The sequence below is a fragment of the Penicillium pulvis genome (assembly GCF_028828015.1).
Source record: "Penicillium pulvis strain IBT 33274 chromosome Unknown contig_23_segment0_segment0, whole genome shotgun sequence".
Taxonomy (NCBI): domain Eukaryota; kingdom Fungi; phylum Ascomycota; class Eurotiomycetes; order Eurotiales; family Aspergillaceae; genus Penicillium; species Penicillium pulvis.
Genome location: NW_026643075.1, coordinates 867,628 through 890,558, shown reverse-complemented (window position 1 = coordinate 890,558; position 22,931 = coordinate 867,628). Strand labels below are relative to the sequence as shown.

Sequence of the window (22,931 nt, the reverse complement as noted above, 5' to 3'; positions counted from 1 at the left end):
GATTTCAGAACATGAGATTATACCAACATGGGACGGTTTTGTTCAACAAGGTGATATGAGGGGAGAGAACCTTGCAGTTGCAGATTGTATGGACTAGAGGGAAAAAGAGAAGAAAGCACCATGAGTGAATTATGTACACTTATGTACAGAGTCTCAATGGCTGCTACCTCGGGCTATCGGTTTCTAAGGCCAAACAAGTGCCTCCGTGCGATATCTCTAATACTTCTCAGCGATTTGTACAGATCATAATTGTGTTTAGTATATATGACTATGATCATACTGTGGCCGAGGTGTACTATTTCCTTTCATGCTATTTTTGCTCACAGCCAATCCCAATCGACAGCTGATTTGACGTTGGATAAATAGATCAAAATGGTATAAGCTTGATAAAGCCGCTCAGTTTCAGCAAATCTCAAATACAAAATGTCCGTATCGTATCACGTCGCAGTCATCCTCGATGTAATCAAGATAGTGGTGACTCGCAACAGCAGCCTTTGGCTTCAATTTTTGGACATTGGTTCGGCTCCAGGGTGCACTCCGAGCGCAGACCTTGATATTTGAGCCCGGAAATTGGGTTTTCATCTCACGTTCCATCTCACTAGCATCGAGATTTAACTTCTTGCTCGGTTCTCCAGGGGTAAGAGAGATCAATGACGTCGTTAGATTGGCCATCAAAGTCATATTTTGCGCAGAGGCACTACGTTCACTAGCTGAGCTTGATCCGAGACTTGCGGATTGCCCTTTCGCAAGTCTCTCAAACTTGTCTTTATATGAACGGACTTGCTTAAGCAGATTGTCAGCCCATTCCTGCTGCGGATTTGGTTCAACTGTTGGAGAGTTGAAAAGCACTGTGAAAGACTCAGCATCCTCCTCATGCGCTTCACCTTCGCTGGTCGCGTCGTCGTCTTCGTCTTCATGGAAGCGACTCTTGGCAGTATACAGTTCTGGTATAATATCTTTCAAGTCGCAGAGGCTGCTGAGCCGCGCCGTACCAATGCGACGGAACACGCCTTTCTCGTTTGTTGATTCCAGAAGTAGAGAATTAGACGTAGCCTCTGGGAGTCGCTCATTCCAGCGCGTGAAAATCACAGGGAGAAGGAAGGTTTCCCCCACTGGCATCTTGAGCGCCGATCCACTCCAAAATTGCACAAGCGCTTCTTTTCGTATTGCACCCTTTGGCCAAGCGCTGAGATCAAGCTTGATGGGAATTAAACGGCCGCGTATGCGAAGGTGATCACGTCTCACCTGACCGAAAGGCATGTTATCATTCTTCATCACGCCTTCGACGTCGACAGATAGGACCTTGATGAGATCCATAGCTCCCTTCGTCTCGAGGATGGGATCTAGCCGTCCTCTATGTGCCATAAAGCCAGGATATGATGCCCATGACCAGGATGGTGCCACGTACTTCCCATTAGTCTCAAGAGCTGCCGCATGGATGGGATTCCACAGCAACTGCCGCGGAATTTGGGTCAGCCAGAGTCCAGCGGCGTAACTAATACCCGTCCTGGTGGACAGAACTTTCGCCAAACCAGCGATGGCAACCAAACTGTCCTCGGTATATGTCAGCTGCGAGGAGCTATAGCCATTGAGAATCACAGACCAGTATGTGATGAGCGGGTGCGTTGGCTGCCAGTTGTCCCCGCTGTAACACATGCGCTTTGTATGTTCGAGAAGACTTGAGTTATGAGCTAAACTTTCTTTCCGAAGATGAGTTTCATCACGGCCACGCAACGCTTTGAAGGTCGACCAGATATAATTCAGCCCCAATTCTCTCTCTTTTGGCCCCTCGAGTAACTTTGGTGCGTACACATCCCAGGTCTTCAAATCTAGTCTCGTCCCCCTGGCCGAAGGTTGTTTATTGTCAATTTTAACGGCTGGAGCTTCTTCTAGCGACTGAGACATTGTGCACTCCCAGAGGAGCTGCTGCTTGCTAAAATGCACGGTCCTTGGGGCCAACAAACGTTCTTGAAGCACCCATCCCCGTCTACAGAGCTTTGTCTTTGCAATCAGCTCCGTCCATTTCTGATAGCTGTTAGAGCCAACATCAAAGAAGACTTGGGCTGCGCAGCCATCTTTGTGAGGCCGCAGCTTCCCAGATTGCCAGCTTATAAACGTAGTCAGCTGGATGCTATCTTGTCTCCATAGCCCGTCCCTTGTCCTAAGGTCAGCATACAGCGTTGTGCCAACGAGAGACACATGCCTTGCACTGAGCGCGAAGTTTCTTCCTCGAATATCAAAAGCGCCGTTGCTGTTACCAAGACAGCTGTCAAGGTCGAGCTCAGTATGAGTGATTTCAAGCGGCGGCTGTCTAGGTGACGCGACCAGTAGAGACCTGCCTTCCAATCTGAGGATGGGGAGTCTTTGCTCTTGCGGTACCGTGACCCCATCAGGAACCGTCACATAGATCGGGACTCGAAGCGGCGTGACAACACATGGGTTCCTTGTTGTGAAAAGCCCGCCATATGGATCCGTGGACTTGGTAGCTGCAATATTCAGATAAGAATATTGGTATACACCCCCCATAACAGCAGACTGGTCCAACCAATCTTCGTGAGAGTCCTGAATGATGCATAAAGAGTCGATCCATAGGTATCGAATTCCCAGGCGTCGAGTCAACTGAATCGCATCTTGGAATGTCTGAGGAAGATCCATTATAGTAATGCTCTGCAAGAACCTTTCGTAATTCCTTGTGGTCAGAGATGGAATCTCCGAAGTGGCGCCTCCCCAGCAATGGCTAAGAGTTACATATTTAGTATCATGCTCAAGCCCACCAGAAAGACAGAGATTGACATCTGGCGCATCAAAAACATTGCCGACGTCCAGAATACGAGAAAACCGGTCATTCGTATGAGAGACTCCCTCTCGGCGACAGCCAGGGTGATTTTTATCACAATCCTCAATCCAATACGCAATCGCTTTCATCGATGATGTATTGACATTATTCTCTGCTTCTATGACTGGTAAGTCACGTAAAGGAGTTTGTTCTTGAAGAAGTCAGTGGCCAAATACAACTTTTTGTGTGATCCGTCTTACCAGATGAGAGAAACAAATACTCAGTGCACGTTTCACTTAATTTTTTTCCTGCTTGCTTCGCATCAAAGATGGCTGAGCATGCAACGACTCTCCGACTAGGAGCACTATAAGCAAAGCGGTAATGCACAGAGAAAGAGTCTGGTTCGATGTCCGGGAGTAGTTGGCGCTCAGTCAGAATACGACTTGGCCTTCTTGAGTTGAGGGCATCGACAAGTCTATGACAGAAGCCACATTTCGCCTCCAACGACGCTTTAAGAGACGCAAAATTGGCATGTACGGCCTTTAGGTGGTACCTGTCCCGGCGGGCATGGATGTAGATTCCGTGGCCGACTGTTGCGTGCCTGAAAACTGTAGCACACTGATCACAAAGCATAATTAGATGCTTATTAAATTAGTAGCAGCGATTTCAGGGACCGTTGACGAGTAGCATGGTCCCTCCGTCCTAAGCCACCAAACGTGCTAAAAGTCAACAAGTGCGGGGTTGGAGTGTTCAAAGACCCACAATCTGCTACATCAATGCACGAACGTGGCCGTGCATGCTTCCCCGTGGGAGCCTTGACCCTATCTAGACGCACAGCCTCCAAGGGCCTTGAAGTAGCTAATCAAAGTGAAAAACAAAAATAAAACACCCCCTATATATATATACAGCAGTTGCTACGTTGGTGCTCACCTAGCGCTCATAATACAGGCCGAGGCTGGTTTGGATGCCGCCTTGACTCTCAGATTTAGATTAGGAGATACCACACTGCATTGCGGGATTCCAAATCGCTGCTAACTTGACCAGCAGTTCAAATGATGCTGCGGATGAGAAGATTTGTCGGCGCTTTGTTCACGGCTCCAATGACCTTTTCGGGAGTCACATTATCGCTCTTGCATGTCTGCCTCGTCATTTTTGGCAAATTTTCTTTTACTTACAAAATTATCGCGTTTCTTTGAGGACTGGCGAAGAGATCTGATTGTAATATTCAGTCTGCCTGCATTGAGGATCTTTTGCCACAGGCTAGATCTGTACGCTGTAGTGTGACGTCCAGAATCGGCACCACAGTTTGTACGATCTGAAATGCAATACGAACTTCCGTCACGAAGAGAGTCTTTTTCGTGGTGTGGGAAATATGTAGTTCGGTAGTAACGTCATATCGAGGTCATCCGAGCTAAACGCTAAGCTCCGAACATAACTAACCTCAACCTCCCAATAATTGTAGCTGACTTCCTAACTCCGAATGAAATCTTCTTTAATCGGCATTTTTCAGCTGTATATCTCATGTGAAATATCATACTCTGTCTCCCTCAATATGCCGGTAAACGATTATGGCGTGTGGAAAGCAAATGCTGTTCACTACGTTATCGAACACCGCGAGGATAAGTCAAAAAATCCACACTTATTACTATACATCGATGATCGAGGCGATACCACCAACCATGCGTATTACCACTCTCGCCACAGATCGCACAAACCCAGCCAAAGGAACAAAGAAATACCCGGCCTCGTACGAGCAGTGATCAACATCAGGTCTGGAGAGAAGGAGGAATCTCGACTCGCCTATTGGATAGACCACAACTATAATGATCACCCCATTATCAACAGTCTGGCCGATCTCCCGTTAGGCTTCCATCCTCTAGCCGACGCAAAACAAAGTCCTGTCGGCCTTCGAACAGACTACATCCGAAGCAACCTGTTCAAAATCAACACCGGTCAAATCCTAGCCCACGACGACCCAAATCCGGAGAATGATATAGCTGATGCCATTGAACCTGAAATCGAAAAAGCGATCGATGAGCACGCCGACCTTTACCTCTTCGGCGCACGGTTCATCGATTTCAAGGGAATCCACAATCTGCACATGAACCAAGGCAATATCGATGAATGGAAGCATGATGACGGTGTGTTCCAAGATGGAGCCATATTGATTCATTACCCAAGCTCCAATCGTTGGCTGGCTTTGTTTATCGGGTTCGCGTCACAGGCTGTGCACACGGATGACTCCTCGGGACATGCCATAGCGTCCGGGGTGTGGAGTAACTATCTCAGCCATATAGGAACACACGTCAACCTGATGAATTCCGTGACAATCGACGAAGCCTCGGTCAACTCTATTGGCAGCCAACCCAGACGCAGATCGGTTACTCTTACAAATGTGACAAACCACAAAAAACCTGTGTCTTCTTGGAAGATCATGAACTCCACTGGAGAATTTCAGACACTGCCGGCCGATGCATTTTTAGATGCTATGGCAAGTCATTCTTTCGACATTCCGGATGTTCCCCTTTCGGATCATGGCGATACTATCACATTGATGAATGAGCAAGGATTGAAAGTTGATGGAGTGAGTTATCGACCTCAACATGAACGTATTGAAGGGCAATCGGTTATGTTTGCCCATTGAAATCTCGAGGTTGATATGGGAAATTTTGATTCGTTGTGCGCTTGGCTTTATGACAAGTAACATTAAGTGCCACTTAGTACATTTATCTTGAACAAAACGGAAAAACCAAAATATAATTTTATGAAATCCATAGGTACATTGAAACAGAATACGAGCTTCTCCGTAACTCTGGCCCGGTTCCTACATATTCCACGATTCTAGGATCTTTGCAAAGGTTCACGAGTGAAATAAGAATCGATAGAACCATATAATCAGGGTGCAACCTCAGAGCTATGCAAGGGCTCAACATGCCAAGTCACACATCCCGTCCAAGGCAGGTTGTACTAGGCAGCAATCAACCCAGTCTTTGAGCTTGGCCCCAGTGCTCCGTTAGGGTCTAATGGTTCGGCTACATCCCGAGAAGGTTGCAGATCGCGATGATCTTAGCAACAGCCTGAGTCACTTGTGGGTGTTGTTTCACGTGCTTTGCTTCATACGGTGAAGCCTTAACGGCGGGCCACGTGAAACGGTATTAGACCCATGTTATGCTAACTCGATAAGGTAAATGTAGAGTTTTCATGCATGATGGTGTTGAATGTGTAGGTAATGGGCAGCATACTATCCTCGAAGGTCATGTGAGAGTTTATAGAAGGTAGAACCGATTTGATTCATCACTTGCGTTGTTGATTGTTTAGTATGAGGGATTAGCAAATGAGGGGTGAGGCTCGTACAACCAGCCATGAGCTCGTCCCTCGAGTTACAAGGTTTCCCCATATGAATCTGCATCAAGGTTACAGCCGAGGCAACAAACCAAAGTCAATGCGCCCTGTGCGTTATTAACGGTTCATAGCCTAATCGCGTCACCCATGTACTCTATAACTGATCAAGTTTAGGGTTCAGCCTCATGAGGACCCTGAACCTAAACAGATCGGGCGCACATATGAGTAACAACAGTCTCGTGATATGCCCGTTCCGCGTTTTGGGGCCAATGCAAAGTAACGCCCGGTTACAAGACAGGGACTCAAAGAGTCAAAATTTAGGGGCGGAAAGGCGGCTGATGCCGCGGGAAGCAAACAACCTTTGGATTTCCCCGAAACAATTCAGTGTGGGTTTACTTGGGCATATTCCTGGAGCCTAAGCATAATTTTGAGCTCATCTAATGTTCCAGTATGAAACAGACATTCCAGAAAGTCCGTGTTTCCCTAGCGTCCGGAAAATCGGATGCTGGTAAGCTGAGAAGTTATTTTTATGAGTCTCCACTCGCTCCACAACTCCAATTCCGCCCCAAGGTGGAAATTTGCAAATTTGAACTCCGTTCTTTTGCTGAGCTCAAGAGAGAGAAGGGAGAGCTGTAAATATAATTAGACTAGTAGGTTTAAAGCTGCTATGATCATGAAAACTGCTAAGCCACCGCTTGAACCGTACAAGAAACTTTTTTTGGCGAGTCTCATCTCAGACTTGGTGCCGGAGTTAGCCGTGATTCGGTCAAGGCGAAGGGTCGTGTGACCCACTCGGAAGAAAAAGAAAAGAAAAAGCCAAGCATTCTCATTCTGAGCCGCAATCCTTTTGGGGTAGTTGGGCTCGTGCCTGAAATTGGAAGGGAACTATTGACGATAGGTCACACTAGAGCTGCAGGAGTCACACTTACCCCTGAAACTGTACAATGAAAGGAAAAATGAGACTATACTAAACTCCAGTTAGTACGGTCCTTGCCCGGAAGGCTCGGTCATACAGTATGACAGTTCAGGGGTGTGTGCGTTGGCATCCAGAATCGCATTGACCTACAGAACACTCTGTACTTTCTGAACTTTGTACCCTGCATATGTTGTACGAAGACATCATTGACTTCATTGGACCCTTATCCAATTGTTGCACTTAAATGCCAAGACCATCGAATTCCAAACGGTGCATCATGAAAATTCTACCATAGCCACATTAGGGTCCGTAGGGAAAATAGTGAGACCTTGTGGAGAAGCAACGGAACGGAGACAGCACACCTCCGAGCCATGGGAGCCGGCACTGCATTTGATAGCCAATGAACTCTAGCCCTTTGCCATTAGGTAACGGAAATTATATTACAGATGGACCCTGAGCCTCGTTTGGGAAAAACACCGCATGACCAACAAGGCTTGGATGAAACCCTCGCTGGGTCTGACGCTCCACAAGCAAGTCCCATCCTGCTTGGTTCGGGGCGGAGCATAGCGATTGGTGCCTTTCCCCATATTCTATCAATGCCATTAAATCTATTTATTACTTTGGATCGCCCTGGAGGATCCAAGATTCGATTTTAAATCTTTTGCGATCCCGTTGTGAATCGACACCCATGTTCGCCATATCCAATGCTTTAATGCTTCTATAAAAACATTTCCGTCCCTTCCGACCCAGAGACCCCGGTATCCACAATAATCTCAAGATGTTCGCGAGCCGGGCTTCCGGTTGCCTCAGCTTCATCTGTTGCGCACTTCCTGCCCGCGCTCTACAGAGTACTTTGAATTGGGATATCGCGCGGAAGTTCTGGTTTACATTCCTTTTCTTGACGGTCATTTGTGCGAAATTACTCCATATATACGCTCATTGGGACTCAGTACCACTGAACAAGTTGATTCTGTGGGGCTCTACATTCTTTCTACAAGACTTTTTCTTCCTGCTTGCTGGATATGCGTTGACGCAAAATTTCAAATGGAGAATTACGCGCATTCTAGCGGGATTGGTGGTAGTATGCACTAGGTAAGTGTATTTGTCGATAAATAGATCGACGCACATGGCTAACCGCAAACTTCCGTAGTCTCATACTTTCCGTAATGGCGGCTGCGAACACATCCTTCTTTGTCCTTACGGGCGCGGAAATTCATTGGCGCCAAGCAGGTTCCTTTAACGCCGATCCCGCCGCTGTCAACACCCTGCTCACTGGTTTGACGGGGCTCGGTATTGTCGAAGCATTGCTTTTGGTTGCGTCCATCTTCATTTCTCCATATCCGTATAACGGGATGGAAGCTTTAGTCGGTGTCTGGGGTCGTATCGCCGTGGCAGTGTGGAGACCTACATCGGAGGCAGCCAAGCCGAAGGTGGAGGCTTTGTTGATTCGGTACCAGCCGGTGATAGAGCGTGTTCTGAGTCGAACCGCTCGCGGCAGAGAGATCTTCGCAAACATGAAGATCTATGAGCCGGTTGCACTGAGCGATTATGACGAAGAGGATAAATTTGTCTCCAACTCGGCTCCGCTACTCGACGAACCAGCACAGGATGCCCAGTCCATTAATATGGAACAATGGGGCCATGCGCGGGCGTTCAAGACAGCAATCAAGACGGCGCTTATCATTGTGGTCACCCTCTTCATTCTCATTTTGCGATGCTTCCGTCCAGCAAATGAATCATATGGGTTCCTCTCTCAGACCATTTTCCTATCTCCATTCAGTGGCGTCGACTCGCAAACCAAACTGGCGGGTATCACCGAGGAGCGCGAATTGCTTGGCAAGCTGACTGCTTTGACTACGCCCCCGAAGTTCGACTGGTTCCCAGAGGGTAACTGGCCTGGCTTTAGAGACTGGGAACTTTCTGCCGACGGAGAGTTCGAGCACAAGCATTATAATTCGACTGAGGATCCCATTCACATCTCCAACTTGGACCTGGATGTGCTCGAGCCTCTTCGTGCGGTCCTCAAAAGCAAGGACTTCAAGATCAAACATGTGCTTGTCTTCAAGATGGAAAGCACTCGATTCGATGTATTCCCGCTGCGAAAGGGCACATATATGCACGACCGCATTTTGGACTCGTACGAGGATAGGAGGATCCCGCAAGATGTCCAGAAGCGCCTGGATAATCTTACTGAAACTGCCGAGCGTCTCACAGGTACAGAGTCTGGTTTTCGCGAGAACGGAACGGTGAAACCGTACGGTGGTATCTATGCTACCAACTCATACACTGCCGGAACCTTCACATTGAAGAGTATCGAAGGAACGACTTGCGGCCTTTCGCCATTAGTCATGGATTTCAACCACGAATACGAGCACCACATTTACCAACCCTGCATGCCGCATATCCTTGACGTCCTCAGTGCCAGCACAAACGACAGCACCAGTGCCGACTTCACCAACTGGCCATGGCGACCACGATTCATGCAGTCGATTACCGATTCGTACGATCACCAGGACCGTCTCACACCTGCTCTGGGATTCAAGCCCGAGAACATTTTGACTGTCGAGTCGATTGATAAGGAACACGTTAACGATACGTCATTCCACGGCGAAAAGTTCAATTTCTGGGGATACCCTGATCATGACCTGGCCAGTTATTTCCGGGATGCTATCACCCACGCGGAGGAGAATCATGAGCGACTTTTCATTGAGCACCTGACTGGGTTGACTCACCACCCGTGGGATACACCCGGCAAGAACTATTCGGAGCTTATCAGCTCTTCTTGGGGCGGAAACAACGAGGATGTTAACAAATATCTCAACACGATCGGTATCAACGATAAATGGTTCGGTACCGTGCTGGATATCCTCGAGGAGACCGGTGTTGCGAATGAGACCCTCGTTATCATGACAGGCGACCAGTAAGTTTTTACTTCCAGTTCTTGCAATTTCAATTCTAACCTTCTCAGTGGTCTCTCCCTTCTTGAGGATAACAGCATCACTCCCTACGATAACCCGCACGTCGCCAACTTCCACGTCCCACTTGTTATCGTGAGTCCATCATCACCATATACACCCGTACTATACTAACAAACCAAGTCTCACCCCCACCTCCCCCCAATCCAAATTAACTCCTCAACGACTTCGATTCAAATCCTCCCCACAATCCTTGATCTCCTCCAACAATCTGAATCAGTCTCCCAAAAGAGCGACAAGGCCATAAAATCTCTCCTCCCCCTTTACGAAGGCCAATCCCTAATCCGCCCCATCATCGCCTCAAACGACCAAACCCGAAACTGGCAGTTCACAGTCATGAACACCGGCGGCTCAATGGTCGCCATGCGCTCCGCCTCGGAACCATACAGACTCATCGTCCCGCTTGTGCCAGAGGTGGAGTGGCGATTCACTGAAATCGAGTCCGATCCACATGAGAAGAAACCGATGAAGTCATTTGATTTGGAGTCTCTCAAATCTGGTGTGGCGATGCGGCATGGATCTGATGCAGTTCAGTGGCTTAATGAGGCCGCAAGGGCTGCGCAGTGGTGGGTTAGTGATAATTGGAGGCGGTATGAATATTCGCCGTGATTGGTTACTTGGCATTGACACTTGCATTTGGCACTTGCGTTCTGCACATACTCGCCGACTTGGTTGCTTTTTTACCGTTTGCTGTTTGCTTTTTGCGTTTTGCATTATGTATATCCCAGGTGTCAGTATTTACGACTCCGATCAGCATGGCGCATGGTATATCCGGTATTATTTTTATAGTTTGGTACTGCATTGGGTGGATTGATTCAAGACCATTTATGTACATGTTGCATATTTACTAAAGGCAAAGTTGGGATTTATGTTTCAATTACGTTTTAATTTCGATTAAACCATCATAGGCCGACCTGCATAACACGAATCAATGCCACTTGGCTGACACTTAAGCACGAACAAAATCAGCGAGGGTGGTGGCCCCACTGAAAACCTTGACACATCACATCACACAACAGATACATGACGATCAACGGGGAGCGGGAGAACGGCGCTCTGCGGCCTGGAACCTTGTCCGCCGAATGCGAATGCAAGGTAGTGCCCGTGCTCGATCGCAGATCATTGATCGGCTACCATGGTTCAAAGCTCTGGCCCCTCTTCCCAACTTCACTTTCTTCATCTTTTCCCACACGTCACAATGGGGAATTCAGACCAAAAACCGTGGCTGTTTAATCTTCGGTCATCCGAAACTTTTCTCGTGTTGACCGTGTCGATTGCGATTTTCACTGTAGGTTTTTTCCGGTTGCTCTGATAGGTGCGGTCGCTGACATTCCTTACCTCAGGATTCTTTTATCTATGGCGTGGTTCGTCAATCTCATCCAATTTGAGCTTCCGATGCTCCGTTCCGATCTTGGAATGCTCCTAGTATGTCGTGTTACTGACTTTGCAGATCGTTCCTATTATTCCGGTTGCGCTTGTTGAGCGAGTAGGCGCTCGTCCGGAAGATGGTAGCTCATCCCGCTCTTACTATGTGACCTGTCACGCTAACGGCTCGAAGCACAATACCTTGTTTCAATATTGCTAGCTGTGTACGGCGGTACACTTCTCGCTGGATCGCGTGAGTCCAATCAATTCATCCCATATTTGAATTCCAAGCTAAAGGATATAGCGCTGTTTGGGTATTTCGCCGATAAGTGTTCGTCGAGAAGACTCCCTTTTGTCCTCGGACTTATCGCTTTGGGAACGTCTACAGCGCTTTTTGCTTTTGCGCGCACGTTCCCGATTCTGGTTATTGCGCGCAGCTTGCAGGGATTCTCCGCTGCTGCAGTCTGGGTCGTTGGCCTTGCCATCGTGTCTGACAATGTGCCACCGGAGCGGGTTGGCGCGGCGCTGGGAATGACTACCATCGGGTTGACATGGGGATTTCTCCTAGGTCCTATGGTCAGTGGGTATATTCATGATACGTTCGGGTATTATGGATGTTATGCGATTCCAGTGGGATTGATTGTGGTAGATGTTGTGTTGCGATTTGCGATGATTGAACTGCCAAGTATGGTTCGCCCCGTGTATGCTTGTGTAGCTGTTTCTGACGTTTATCGCAGAGGTCAACCGTCGTAAATCCGAACCCGAACAGCAGTCTGAGTCCGATTCAGCTTATGAAGACAACATTTACGATACTTTCAATGCCAATGATGTTCGCAGTCAGGGTCGATTTTCTCGTCGGGAGCGTGAGAGAGAGGACGCTCCTCTCTTGGGTCCTTCGTCGCAGTCTGTTCAGCACCCTGGAAAGGATAACGAGCAAAATGCAACTATCCTTAGTCTTTTACGCACACCACGATTGCCACTTTCTCTGCTGGCGACAACCTCCATGGCAATTACCCTCTCGGCCCTAGAGACTGTATGTACATGGTTCTCATTCTTCATGTCGAGACTAACATGTCCTAGTCATTGCCATTGTTCACCATGGAAACTTTCGCCTGGACCCCCAAGGGAGCCGGCTTGATCTTTCTCGCCTTGACCGTGCCAAGTTTTGCGGGAGTGCAGCTTGGCAAGCTGGTTGATTCAATAGGAGTACGAATCCTTGGTGTCATTAGTTTCGCGGCCTGCTGCTGCGCCTGGATTTTGATGCGACTCGTTACCGAGAACTCGCCAGGCCATATAGCCCTGTTAGTTGTCCTTCTGCTCATCCTTGGTCTAACAATCGTCACCATCGAGATCATTTCGATGATGGAGGTATCGCAAGTCATCACAGATTACGAAGCTGAGTTCCCTGGGGCGTTCGGCGAAAAGAGTCCTATTGCACAGGCCTACGCGCTGTTCAATATGTCATTCGCAGCAGGCCAGCTTGTGGGTCCAATCATGGCTGGTCCGATTCGTGTCAATGGTGGCTGGGGAACTATGACCCTGGTTCTTGGACTTCTGGCTGGCGTGACTGCTATTCCTTTCGGCCTTTTCAGCGGTTCACCACGTAAGACGGTAGAAAGTGAGTCTACCGGTGCTGTTTAGCGGCAACGATTGAAGTACGTGGAACGATATAGGTTAAACAAAAGTAACTTGCATGGGATTTATGAAGCGTCATTTTTGTTTATCGTCGCATCGGATTGGCGCGCACTGGAGTGATGAATATACAAAACATATCGAGGTGCTTTAGTGGACCATGTTCGCGATAGGAAAGATGCAGTGGGCAAGACTGATAAAATGAGTTTTTAGACTCTTCGTGAAAAAGCCTGGTCTGGTAGGTATAGCGTAGATAAGTGGTTCCTGAGCATGTCTTGAAAAGATCCGCGCATTCTTGATGCAGGCATCGTGAAAAACGACGGCCAGGATTGATGTCATGATTGAAAGACTGTACAAAGTATTTGACGCAATAATGACCAACTCCTTGCCCCAAGCCTCACATAATTCTATCTGGAGTATATATACTCATGCAAAAAAATAAATCCAACCGAGACAGGCGATGATCTGCAAAGAGAGATTGGAAGCACCCCACTGACGACCGATCACGGCCCCACTAAAGTAAATCAACAGCGGCGTGTAGTGGATTGCAAGCCCACGCCATGATAAGGTGGATCACGTTTAGTCTGCACACTGCGAATAGCATCCGACCCAATCACCCTCTTACCAACTAAATGACGAATATATTCCATAGTCCACTCCTGACACCGCTTGTTACTAACCTAGCAAATCACATAAATCAGTGCCGAGCTTCCTTGAGAGACTGTATCAACTTACATCATTCACAGGCGCCAGAAAGTTCTCACTGATACCAGGAGTTGGTACCTCCGTAGCAGCGACCTCTATAACCCCGTTCGGCGTGCAGTCACTCCCCTTCGGACCAGGTTCCGGATCAACAATATTGACAGGATCAACCTCCCCAATAGGAAAAACAGTATATTTCTCACTCGAATCGGCAGGAGAGTAATTTCGTTTGAACTCAAGGTAATAGCCCGCCATCGGGGCTCCGACAGCTTGAATCAGGGTTCCATGCTCGCTATCTCGCTCGGAGGGGACAAAAACGGCAAAGTGTGCTCGTTGAGCTTCGCTATTGCGAGACGATATCAGGTAAATTGTTCTAGAGGCCATTGTGGTATATGTCCTGGAAAATGGGAGGAAGAGATGTTAAATATTGAACTGACGTCAGGTGAACAGGAACTGGGATGTTGAATGCGGGGTAAGCGAACCAGTACTGGGTTGGCCTTGGCCTAAGGCTGCTAGTTGTAAGGTTGTCTTTTCTTGGCCATGATTATCTGGGAATCGTTTGAGCGTGCTTTCCTCAGTTGTAGCGAAAAGAGAGGCTGAAGGTGAGATAAGAGCGCTTGGAGCTCTTATCGATCTGGGGAGGCTGTCAACCCGATCGGGTTAGAGTGCAAACGGTGGCCCCCGCATTTGGCCTTATGTTCCAGGCTTCTAGAATATGGTCAAGCTTAAGAACTCTCTACAAGCCAAATTATGCATGTTTATACGAACAGCCCTAAATCTTAAACCAATGTTTCATTCAAATGTACTCATATTTCCTTTGCCTCGACGCAGGTTCCAACAGCCAAAAGTTGACCCTTCCAAAATATCTTTGTATCCCAAATTTCAACTCTCAAGCAATGTCCTTCTTCATAAAAACAGTCTTAGTATCCCAGAGCTTTCCATTTCTATCCACAATCCTGTAATAGTTCTGTACTGTTCGGATGACCTGGTATCCTCGTCGTGCATACCAGTCCTGATTAGGGTCCTTCGAGATATTAGCCGTCTCCACGAATCTATAGACTATAACTTACCTTTGGCAGACTTCCATAAGTGAATAAAGCAAATTCTTCTCGCAATTGATCATTTCGCTCAACGGTATCAAGCATCAAGGTTCGGGCATTCAACGGCTCTCTAGCTGCCATCTTCTCCGCCTCATCCATGGCGGCCCGGCCAATACCTTGGCCCTGCACAGAGTGACTGACGTAAAAGGTCTTGATCCAAAAGACCCCGCTTGATGGAATATCCAAATTAAGGTGATTCGCCTCTGGGTTCAAAGAATCAATTGATATATGTCCAATGGGAATGAATGCTTGATGTGATGCCCGTCGGGGAACGGCATTGATAGATTGAGCCGTGTCGCTCAATTTGTCACTTGTCTGTATTATGAATGTTAATATCACGTCCGGAGAGTTTGATTCAAAGTGACTTTCCTTAGAACGAAGATGTATCTTCATTCCTTCGGTTGTTTGTGAGTCATCGGAGAGAAGCACCTTGTTTATGATTAGCAACGGTGTCCCATACATCAAAACACTAGTGTAGCATGGAATAGAGCTTCCAGTCCTCAGTTGACTCACAATCCAGTAAATGCACTTGTGGCCTTTCGCTTGCAATTCCCTCCATTCTTTCTCTACTTTTTCCTGGTGCCAGGAACATTCCTCTCGCTGCTTCGAAAGGACTGCCCGATGAGCAGCAGACTCGTAGTCCCAAGGGATCAAGATGACTTTTGCTTCTGAGGTCATGCTGCTGGAGCAGAGGGTGTTGTAGAAGTAGAAGGTAAGAATGGATTTATAATCAAGGAGTGGATAAGGTGCCGAGTTGACGCTAACACTGACACGGAACTTTAACCCTTCGTGTTCAACCAATAAACCTCACCAAGACTGGAATAATGACAAAGAAAATTCAAAAGGCCTTGCTCAAGGCTTCTGAGGTTCAATTTTCAAAAGGGTAAGTACTGGGAAAAAGGGTAAGTCCCAGTACTGACCATCATCTTAAAGTGGGGACGGTAAGCACTAAAATGATCAAAGTCATGTACATGTGATAAAACATTTTCTAGTCCTGATATTCTATTACTCACTTTCAAAATTCTAATGATGTTCATAATGCCCAAAATCGCTTTATACCACCTTTTATATTGATAAAATATTCATGCACCTGACATGACAGACGCAAATCTCTAAATGTGGAGAACGCGGGGTATTCTCCGTGAAATCACGGCAAAATCACGGCAACCCTTTCGGCACGTTGATCAATTCTTTGGTAACATTTTAATCAATAATAAGCCGGAAGTGCTTTCCCATGGAACAATGAAACATTTGGCTGGACTCTGGATCCCTTCTGAATGGCTGCCGATACCGACCCAGTTCGGGTTGAAAGACCCCGAACTACCCCACATCGGCTTTTCCGGTCTTCGTAGTTTACTCAGTCAGAGTCAACTTTTTTTCTGACAGCTCAAGGTAGACCTCTGTCAATTCACAATTTGCCATCATGTTGGGCTTTGTTCGCTGTGGAATCCACGGCTTTGATGAAGTGCTAGGGATTGACAGCGATGAGATTCGCTTCTTCTGGATACTGGAAACAGATGATCACCACGCCGCACAAACTGCCTACCGCGTGGTGCTAAGTACCAACTCTGCAGCTGTTGAAGATGACAATCTGGATGCTTCCCAACTTGAATGGGACTCAGGACGCGTCGAAAGTGCTGAGCAAAGAAACGTTATTTGCAAGCCAGAGCATGGCTTTAAATCAACTTGCAGTTACTACTGGCGGGTGACTATGTGGAATCAGAACAACGAAGCTCACCACAGCCCTGTTCAGCACTTTTTCACCGGCTACCCACGTGCACGACTTTTGCCTCCATATAGCATGAACCAGACATACATGCCGCATACAAGCCTCATTTTTCGAACATGGTTTGAGGATGAGGCGAATCGGTGGAAGGCTGTTTGGATTGGTGATGGAGGTGATAAGCCAATTTATCTCCGGAAGTCCTTCGAGCTACCACAAGCACCGACGCGCGCTATTCTGTTTGCTTCCGGCTTAGGCCATTTCAACATGACAATGAACGGTCAGCCGACTTCGAACCACCGATTGGATCCTGGATGGACCAATTATCACCGACGTGTTCAGTTCACCTCTTACGATGTTACTGACCGTATCCAAGCGGGAGAAAACGTCCTTGGAGCCCATGTTGGTAACGGATTCTACGCTGGTGATAAGGGAGGAGATGACCGATTCTTTTGGCCAATGTACGAAGACAACACGTATGTGAGATATGGAAACGAGCTCTGCTTCTTCTGTGAGCTTCATCTTTTCTATGAGGACGGTACACATGAGACTCTTATCTCTGATCCGACTTGGTCTGTGCGAAAGAGTGCTACGACCTTGGCCAACATCTATGCTTCGGAGAATCATGATCGTCGTCTTTACCCAATTGGCTGGGACTCCCCTGGCTTTGATGTTAGCGATTGGAAGCCGGCTAAGCCACTGACCGGGCCTCGGGGTCACATCTATTACCAAACTCAACCGCCTGTTGTGCTGCATGAGACATTTGAGCCAGTCAAAACATACAGCCCTCGCCCAGGGACTGTTTGCTATGACCTGGGCCAAAATGCCTCCACCATGGTCCAAGCCATTATCGAAGGGTCCGCTGGATCTGAGATCATCGTTCGGTATTCCGAAACCGTGAATGATGAAGGCACAGTCTTGATGCCAGATCCCCTTTTCAAGGAGTTCGAGACCGGTGTTTTCTCCAGAATATGTTTGGCAGGTACGGGTGAACCAGAGATGTGGGAGCCAGACTTCAGTTTCACAAGCGCTAGGTACATCCAAGTCGAAGGTGTCTCTCTCACACCGGGCGAGGGTCTCCCTGTTGTTCATTCTGTTGTCGGTCGTCATATCTCTTCCGCCGCAAGGAAGCTTGGTACAATGAAGACAGACAAAGAGGATGCCAATGCTCTTCTCAACGCTCTCCACTGGAGCTTCAGCAGTAATCTCTTCAGCTACCATACCGACTGTCCGCAGATTGAGAAGTTCGGGTGGTTGGAGGTGACTCATTTACTCGCGCCAGCTACGCAGTATACCCGTGACATGGAATCACTGTACACCAAGATCCTTGATGATATTCTCGACGCGCAAGAACCAAGTGGTCTTGTGCCCACTATGGCTCCAGAGATCCGATACATGTGTGGTCCTCTTCACGACACTATTACTTGGGGTTGTGCTTTGTGTCTTCTTCCAGACATCCTACGACGATACTATAGATCTACACATGTCATCGCCAAGGTATACCCAGCTGCCGTACGATACATGGAGTATATGCGGACTAAAGAGCGCAAGGGAGGACTGATTGAGCACGGCCTCGGAGACTGGGGCCGCGATATTGCCTTTGGAAACCATCAAGCCAATATTGAGACTGCCATCTACTTCCAATGTCTGCAATGCGTTGAAATGATGGCTCGCGAGCTTGGAAAACTTGAAGAGGCAGAGAAGTTCAAGCAATGGGCCCAGCGTATTTACGATGTTTACAATAAACATTTGCTTGTTACCGATGATTCATCGCACCCCTATGCATACTACACTTCCCTGGACAACTTCCCTCATCGAGACCGCACAGCCATCGCCCAGGCGATGGCTCTTCAGATCGGCCTGGTGCCAGAAGAGCACAAAAAGGGTGTGATGGCCGCATTCCTAGACGATGTGTCAGACGGCAAAATCCGCGCTGGTGAAATTGGACTTCGCTATCTCTTCAACACACTATCCGATGCCAAACGACCGGACCTGGTGCTCCAAATGGCTCGACAAGAGGAGCATCCCTCATACATGCGCTTCCTGCGCCGAGGCGAGACAACGCTTCTGGAATTCTGGCAAGATGAATGCCGGAGTAAATGCCATGATATGCTGGGTACGATCTACGAGTGGTTTTATACTTCCGTGCTTGGTTTGAAGGTGATTGAAGATGGATACCGGTTATTCGAGATTGATCCGCCTTACGGGGCAGAATTCGGCCATGTGAACGGCACGGTTGATTGCCCATACGGATTGATCGATATTGACTTCCGTCAGGAGAAGCATAATGTGGTTCTGAAGGTCCTTGTTCCTTTTGGAACTAATGCTCGGGTGAAGCTTCCTGGTGCTTTGAAGTCCTACGAGGTTGAACGTGATGGATCATCTATTCAAATAGATGGGGAGCCTCATTTGACCATTGGACACGGGTCGTACACTGTTAGAGTTCAGTTGTAAGAAATATTAGACACTATCATGGTTAATATTGCAGGAGTTTAGATAAACTGATTGAATAGAATGATGTTTTTATTCAAGTACTTCCTACCATTACCGTTCTTCATTCAGAATATCACATTATACTAGTCCTGACCACACATTAAAAAAATTAACAAAGTAACCATATCACATCTATCATGCTTTATCGCCAACCATGGAGTCTCCCTCGCAAGACCACCGTTTAAATTGTCTGCATGGTATATTTGCCTCAAACATAGCATCAATCTCCAATGCTGAGCGGCCTTTCATCTCCGGTACGATAAGCCACGTCACGGCGCAAGCCATAAAGCACAACCCGGCATATACGAAGCCGGTCTTTCCTTTCAGGTCACCTTCATCTGTGTTGTAGACATAGGGAAGAATCAAGTTGAAGACAACATTGGACAACATGTAGCACAGAACACCGACACCTTGTGTCTTTGCACGGAGACGTAGTGAAGAGGCCTCGCCAGAGACTGCGAACGATGCTGGCCAAGCGCCCATGCCACAGACAATGACGACTGCCATCATGCATGCAGCAGTGTACCTAGTAAGAGATGGTCAGTAATTTTCTTACAAACGGTCGAGGAAATGACTTACCAAACAACGACATTTCCAGACCAGCAGCCCGCGATTCCCATACTCAGCCAAATGATGGTGGTCACTGCCAAAGTGCCAAGCATCAAGCGACGACGTCCAAAGCGGCTCATCAACCAGATACCAACAGCATTGGCAAGAAGACCCAGAACAATGCCGACGAGAAGGACGATTAGACTGAGACTCGACGACATACCGACAACCTGCATGAAATAACTGGCGCCCGACAAAAGAGGAACACCAAACAAGCTAGGCACCGTGAAGGAAAACGCAACGATCATCGTCCGTCGCAGGTTGATACCCTTGAAGCAGTCAAGGTAAGACAACTCAGCCGAAAGCTGCTCCTCATGAATGATTGACATGCGCATCTGCTCCAACAACGGCTCAACTTCGATACGATCCGTATGCAACGACTTCATCGAGGCCAGTGCCTTCTCATACTGCTCCTTCTTCAACAAATAGGAAGGACTCTCAGGCATGAAGATAGCAACCACAAACGGCATAACAGTAGTAATCCACTGCGTTCCAAACGGAATCAAGAAAGCAGAAGAAGTCGCTATATGATCACAACCAAAGATAACTGCTGCGCCGATGAGCTCACCAAGCAGCATGAAGGTCGGACTCAAAGCCATAGCTGAGCCACGAAGGGTAACAGGAACAGTCTCAGACAGATAGGTCTGAGCGCCAGCCATCGCACCACCAACACCGACACCCTGGATCGCACGGCCAACGAGGAAAGTACCCCGTCTAGACGCCATCTCAGCAGGAAGATTCGAGCAAAACGCGATGGCAATACCAATAGCGCAGATGACGCAGCTGAAGGCCAACGACCAGCGTCTTCCTACCCTATCTTGGAACCAACCTGCGGCTGCAGCTCCGAACATCGAGCCGATAGGGGCTATGGCACTCCAGACTGATAGCCATGACGAGGGGATGATGTAGGCATCACCGTAGAGTTCGCCGAATTCATATTTGAAGTATGGGACTGCGGTGATTGTGCCGAGGATGACGGTGTCGTAGCCTGTCAGGAGGAAGGCGAGGGCTAATCCTAGGGCGTAGGCCGAGATTTTGGGATATTTGCGGATTTCAGAGAAAAGATTTGTTGGTTGTTCGTCTTGAATAGAGATTGCTGAAGTCATGACATCTTGCTTCGTGGTATCAGAGGTATAATTCTCAGGTTGCGAGGACATGATGGTAAATAGTAGCCAAGTAGTCGACTTGGTTTCTCCAGATTTTCGTTGAGATCGGTCTAGTATATGTACCCATTCCTTATCAAGGTATCAATCACACGCTATGTTGGGGTAAAAGACGCGTGGAAGATTCCCCAATCAGGTCTTTAGCTGGGGAAAATATCGCCACTAATCCCTTAAGTTCGTCTAGAAAGATTGCCAACCCTTCGCTAAGAACGCGGAGAGATATTGATGTTCTATAGACTAGATGCCGAGGCGGCCAATCAGGATGCAGCTCTTGCCGACATAACCAATCAAAACGCGATATGGGCGAACCTTCCCTCGACTCTAATCTTTGAATGTCTCCACCTCTCAACGCATGGTCATTCGGTCTTCTTTTCAGCACAGTTCGCATAATTTGGCGAGGTTTTTATAGAGACTGCACGGTTGCTGATTTTGCCGAGGTCGAAAACTGGGCCTGTTCAGAATCAATGGGACCGATTTAGAATAAATAGTGGCGGAGTCGCGCGGATAAATATATGTTCAATTGTTTCTACGGTACCTACCTGAGTAGGTACTTGTCTTTTCTTGTGGTACAATCTTGTAAACATCAACATGGACATCGCCCGTATCATCAAGCCGTGGCAGCGTCAACCGCACAAGGCATTCGTCTTCACGAATGCCACGATTATTGACCCGGTCGAGGGTGCACTGATTCCCAATGCAACCGTCCGAGTCGCCGACGGCAAGATCGTATCAATCGACACAAGCGAGACAGCCACAGAAGGAATCCCAGAGGAGGACATCATCGATCTCAGTGGGAAATACCTCTGCCCCGGTCTGATCGATTGCCATGTCCACGTCGCCGTAGTCCCCGGCGAGGCAGATCTCCGCGCCTACAAAGATATGACCGAGAAAGTCAGTTTGCTGCGTCAGCCACACGTCCTGAAGACTATGATTGAGCGCGGATTCACCTCTATCCGTGATTGCGGTGGTGCTAGTCTGGCTGTGAAGGAGGCTGTTGAGGATGGAGTCATTCCTGGTCCTCGTCTTTTCATTGCTGGGTTTGCCCTTTCGCAGACTGGTGGGCACGGAGATATGCGGGGACCGCATTCGGAGGAGTTGTGCTGTGGTGGTACTATCTCGGGTATTAGTCGCATTGTTGATGGGCCGGCTGAGTGCTATAAGTATGCTCGTGAGGAGCTTCGACAGGGAGCTGATTTCATCAAGATCATGGGTGGTGGTGGTGTGGTTAGTAGTCAAATTCGTGATGGCTTGATTTGCATATCTAACCGTTTCATCTATATAGGCAAGCCCTACGGATCGCATTGACCACATTCAATTCTCTGATGAGGAGATCAAGGCCATTGTTACTGTTGCCAATAATGCTGGTACCTACGTGACAAGTCATAGCTACACACCACAGGCAATCCAACAGGCGATCAATTTGGGTGTCCGTGGAATCGAGCACGGTAACCTGATTGATCTAGAGACTGCTAAACTGATGGCGGAGAAGGGCACCTTCCTGACGCCCACTCTTATTGCCCATGTCATGTCCAAGCAGATGAACTTCCTCCCGGCCGAAAGTGCTGCGAAGAACGACGAGGTCCTGGAGAAGGGCTTACGCGCTATGAAGATGGCTGTTGACGTTGGAGTCACCGTCTGCTTCGGCACTGACCTTCTGGGACCGATGCACTTCGCCCAGAGCAAGGAATTCTCCGTTCGCAGCAAGGTTCTCACTCCTATTCAGATCCTGCGCAGTGCTACCATAAATGCTGCTCGTCTGATCATGCAGGAGGATCGATTGGGCCAGATTAAGGAGGGATTTACAGCCGATATGTTAATCCTTAATGCCAATCCTTTGGAGGATATCACGGTCCTGGATCGGGCTGAGCAGAGCATTATGGGTGTTATCAAGGATGGACGTGTTCTGAAGTCCCGCTGGGAGAAGTTGACCGCCGAAGCATGAGATTAGTCAGTTCAAAATAATAATAGTCAAAATTTGATTTGCATAAGTACATATGTGCAGGCAAGACGCCGCAAATGCGACCATTGGTCATGTCATGACATGCCACAATAAGACATCAAGGCAGTATGGTGTTCTAATTACAACAGATATAGGGCGTATAGACAAAATGCGATGCGTGACGGGTTCGTCATGG

General features: G+C 48.0%; 9 protein-coding genes across 9 annotated transcripts; 5 read left to right on the top strand and 4 right to left on the bottom strand.

Annotated features, from left to right (window-relative positions):
- Nucleotides 1-402: 402 nt before the first annotated feature.
- Nucleotides 403-2,655, bottom strand: N7503_004604 (uncharacterized protein; the record flags this gene model as incomplete). Its single annotated transcript, XM_057064151.1, has 1 exon — nucleotides 403-2,655. The coding sequence occupies one exon, from the start codon at nucleotides 2,653-2,655 to the stop codon at nucleotides 403-405; it is 2,253 nt and encodes a 750-aa protein (XP_056921894.1).
- Nucleotides 2,656-4,328: 1,673 nt separating this feature from the next.
- Nucleotides 4,329-5,420, top strand: N7503_004603 (uncharacterized protein; the record flags this gene model as incomplete). Its single annotated transcript, XM_057064150.1, has 1 exon — nucleotides 4,329-5,420. The coding sequence occupies one exon, from the start codon at nucleotides 4,329-4,331 to the stop codon at nucleotides 5,418-5,420; it is 1,092 nt and encodes a 363-aa protein (XP_056921893.1).
- Nucleotides 5,421-7,812: 2,392 nt separating this feature from the next.
- N7503_004602 (uncharacterized protein) lies at nucleotides 7,813-10,618 on the top strand (the record flags this gene model as incomplete). The annotated part of the gene is made up of 4 exons (XM_057064149.1): nucleotides 7,813-8,126; nucleotides 8,185-9,954; nucleotides 10,003-10,084; nucleotides 10,133-10,618. 4 exons carry the CDS (start codon nucleotides 7,813-7,815, stop codon nucleotides 10,616-10,618), a joined length of 2,652 nt encoding a protein of 883 aa, XP_056921892.1.
- Nucleotides 10,619-11,207: 589 nt separating this feature from the next.
- On the top strand, nucleotides 11,208-13,015 carry N7503_004601 (MFS transporter; the record flags this gene model as incomplete). The annotated part of the gene is made up of 7 exons (XM_057064148.1): nucleotides 11,208-11,297; nucleotides 11,353-11,373; nucleotides 11,460-11,517; nucleotides 11,568-11,627; nucleotides 11,679-12,059; nucleotides 12,112-12,407; nucleotides 12,455-13,015. 7 exons carry the CDS (start codon nucleotides 11,208-11,210, stop codon nucleotides 13,013-13,015), a joined length of 1,467 nt encoding a protein of 488 aa, XP_056921891.1.
- Nucleotides 13,016-13,530: 515 nt separating this feature from the next.
- Nucleotides 13,531-14,092, bottom strand: N7503_004600 (uncharacterized protein; the record flags this gene model as incomplete). The annotated part of the gene is made up of 2 exons (XM_057064147.1): nucleotides 13,531-13,686; nucleotides 13,742-14,092. The coding sequence occupies 2 exons, from the start codon at nucleotides 14,090-14,092 to the stop codon at nucleotides 13,531-13,533; spliced, it is 507 nt and encodes a 168-aa protein (XP_056921890.1).
- A 505-nt stretch (nucleotides 14,093-14,597) lies between these two features.
- Nucleotides 14,598-15,486, bottom strand: N7503_004599 (GNAT family N-acetyltransferase; the record flags this gene model as incomplete). The annotated part of the gene is made up of 2 exons (XM_057064146.1): nucleotides 14,598-14,732; nucleotides 14,779-15,486. The coding sequence occupies 2 exons, from the start codon at nucleotides 15,484-15,486 to the stop codon at nucleotides 14,598-14,600; spliced, it is 843 nt and encodes a 280-aa protein (XP_056921889.1).
- Nucleotides 15,487-16,231: 745 nt separating this feature from the next.
- N7503_004598 (uncharacterized protein) lies at nucleotides 16,232-18,985 on the top strand (the record flags this gene model as incomplete). The annotated part of the gene is made up of 1 exon (XM_057064145.1): nucleotides 16,232-18,985. One exon carries the CDS (start codon nucleotides 16,232-16,234, stop codon nucleotides 18,983-18,985), a length of 2,754 nt encoding a protein of 917 aa, XP_056921888.1.
- Nucleotides 18,986-19,159: 174 nt separating this feature from the next.
- Nucleotides 19,160-20,790, bottom strand: N7503_004597 (uncharacterized protein; the record flags this gene model as incomplete). Its single annotated transcript, XM_057064144.1, has 2 exons — nucleotides 19,160-19,550; nucleotides 19,604-20,790. The coding sequence occupies 2 exons, from the start codon at nucleotides 20,788-20,790 to the stop codon at nucleotides 19,160-19,162; spliced, it is 1,578 nt and encodes a 525-aa protein (XP_056921887.1).
- A 594-nt stretch (nucleotides 20,791-21,384) lies between these two features.
- On the top strand, nucleotides 21,385-22,738 carry N7503_004596 (metal-dependent hydrolase family protein; the record flags this gene model as incomplete). Its single annotated transcript, XM_057064143.1, has 2 exons — nucleotides 21,385-22,020; nucleotides 22,079-22,738. 2 exons carry the CDS (start codon nucleotides 21,385-21,387, stop codon nucleotides 22,736-22,738), a joined length of 1,296 nt encoding a protein of 431 aa, XP_056921886.1.
- Nucleotides 22,739-22,931: the final 193 nt, after the last annotated feature.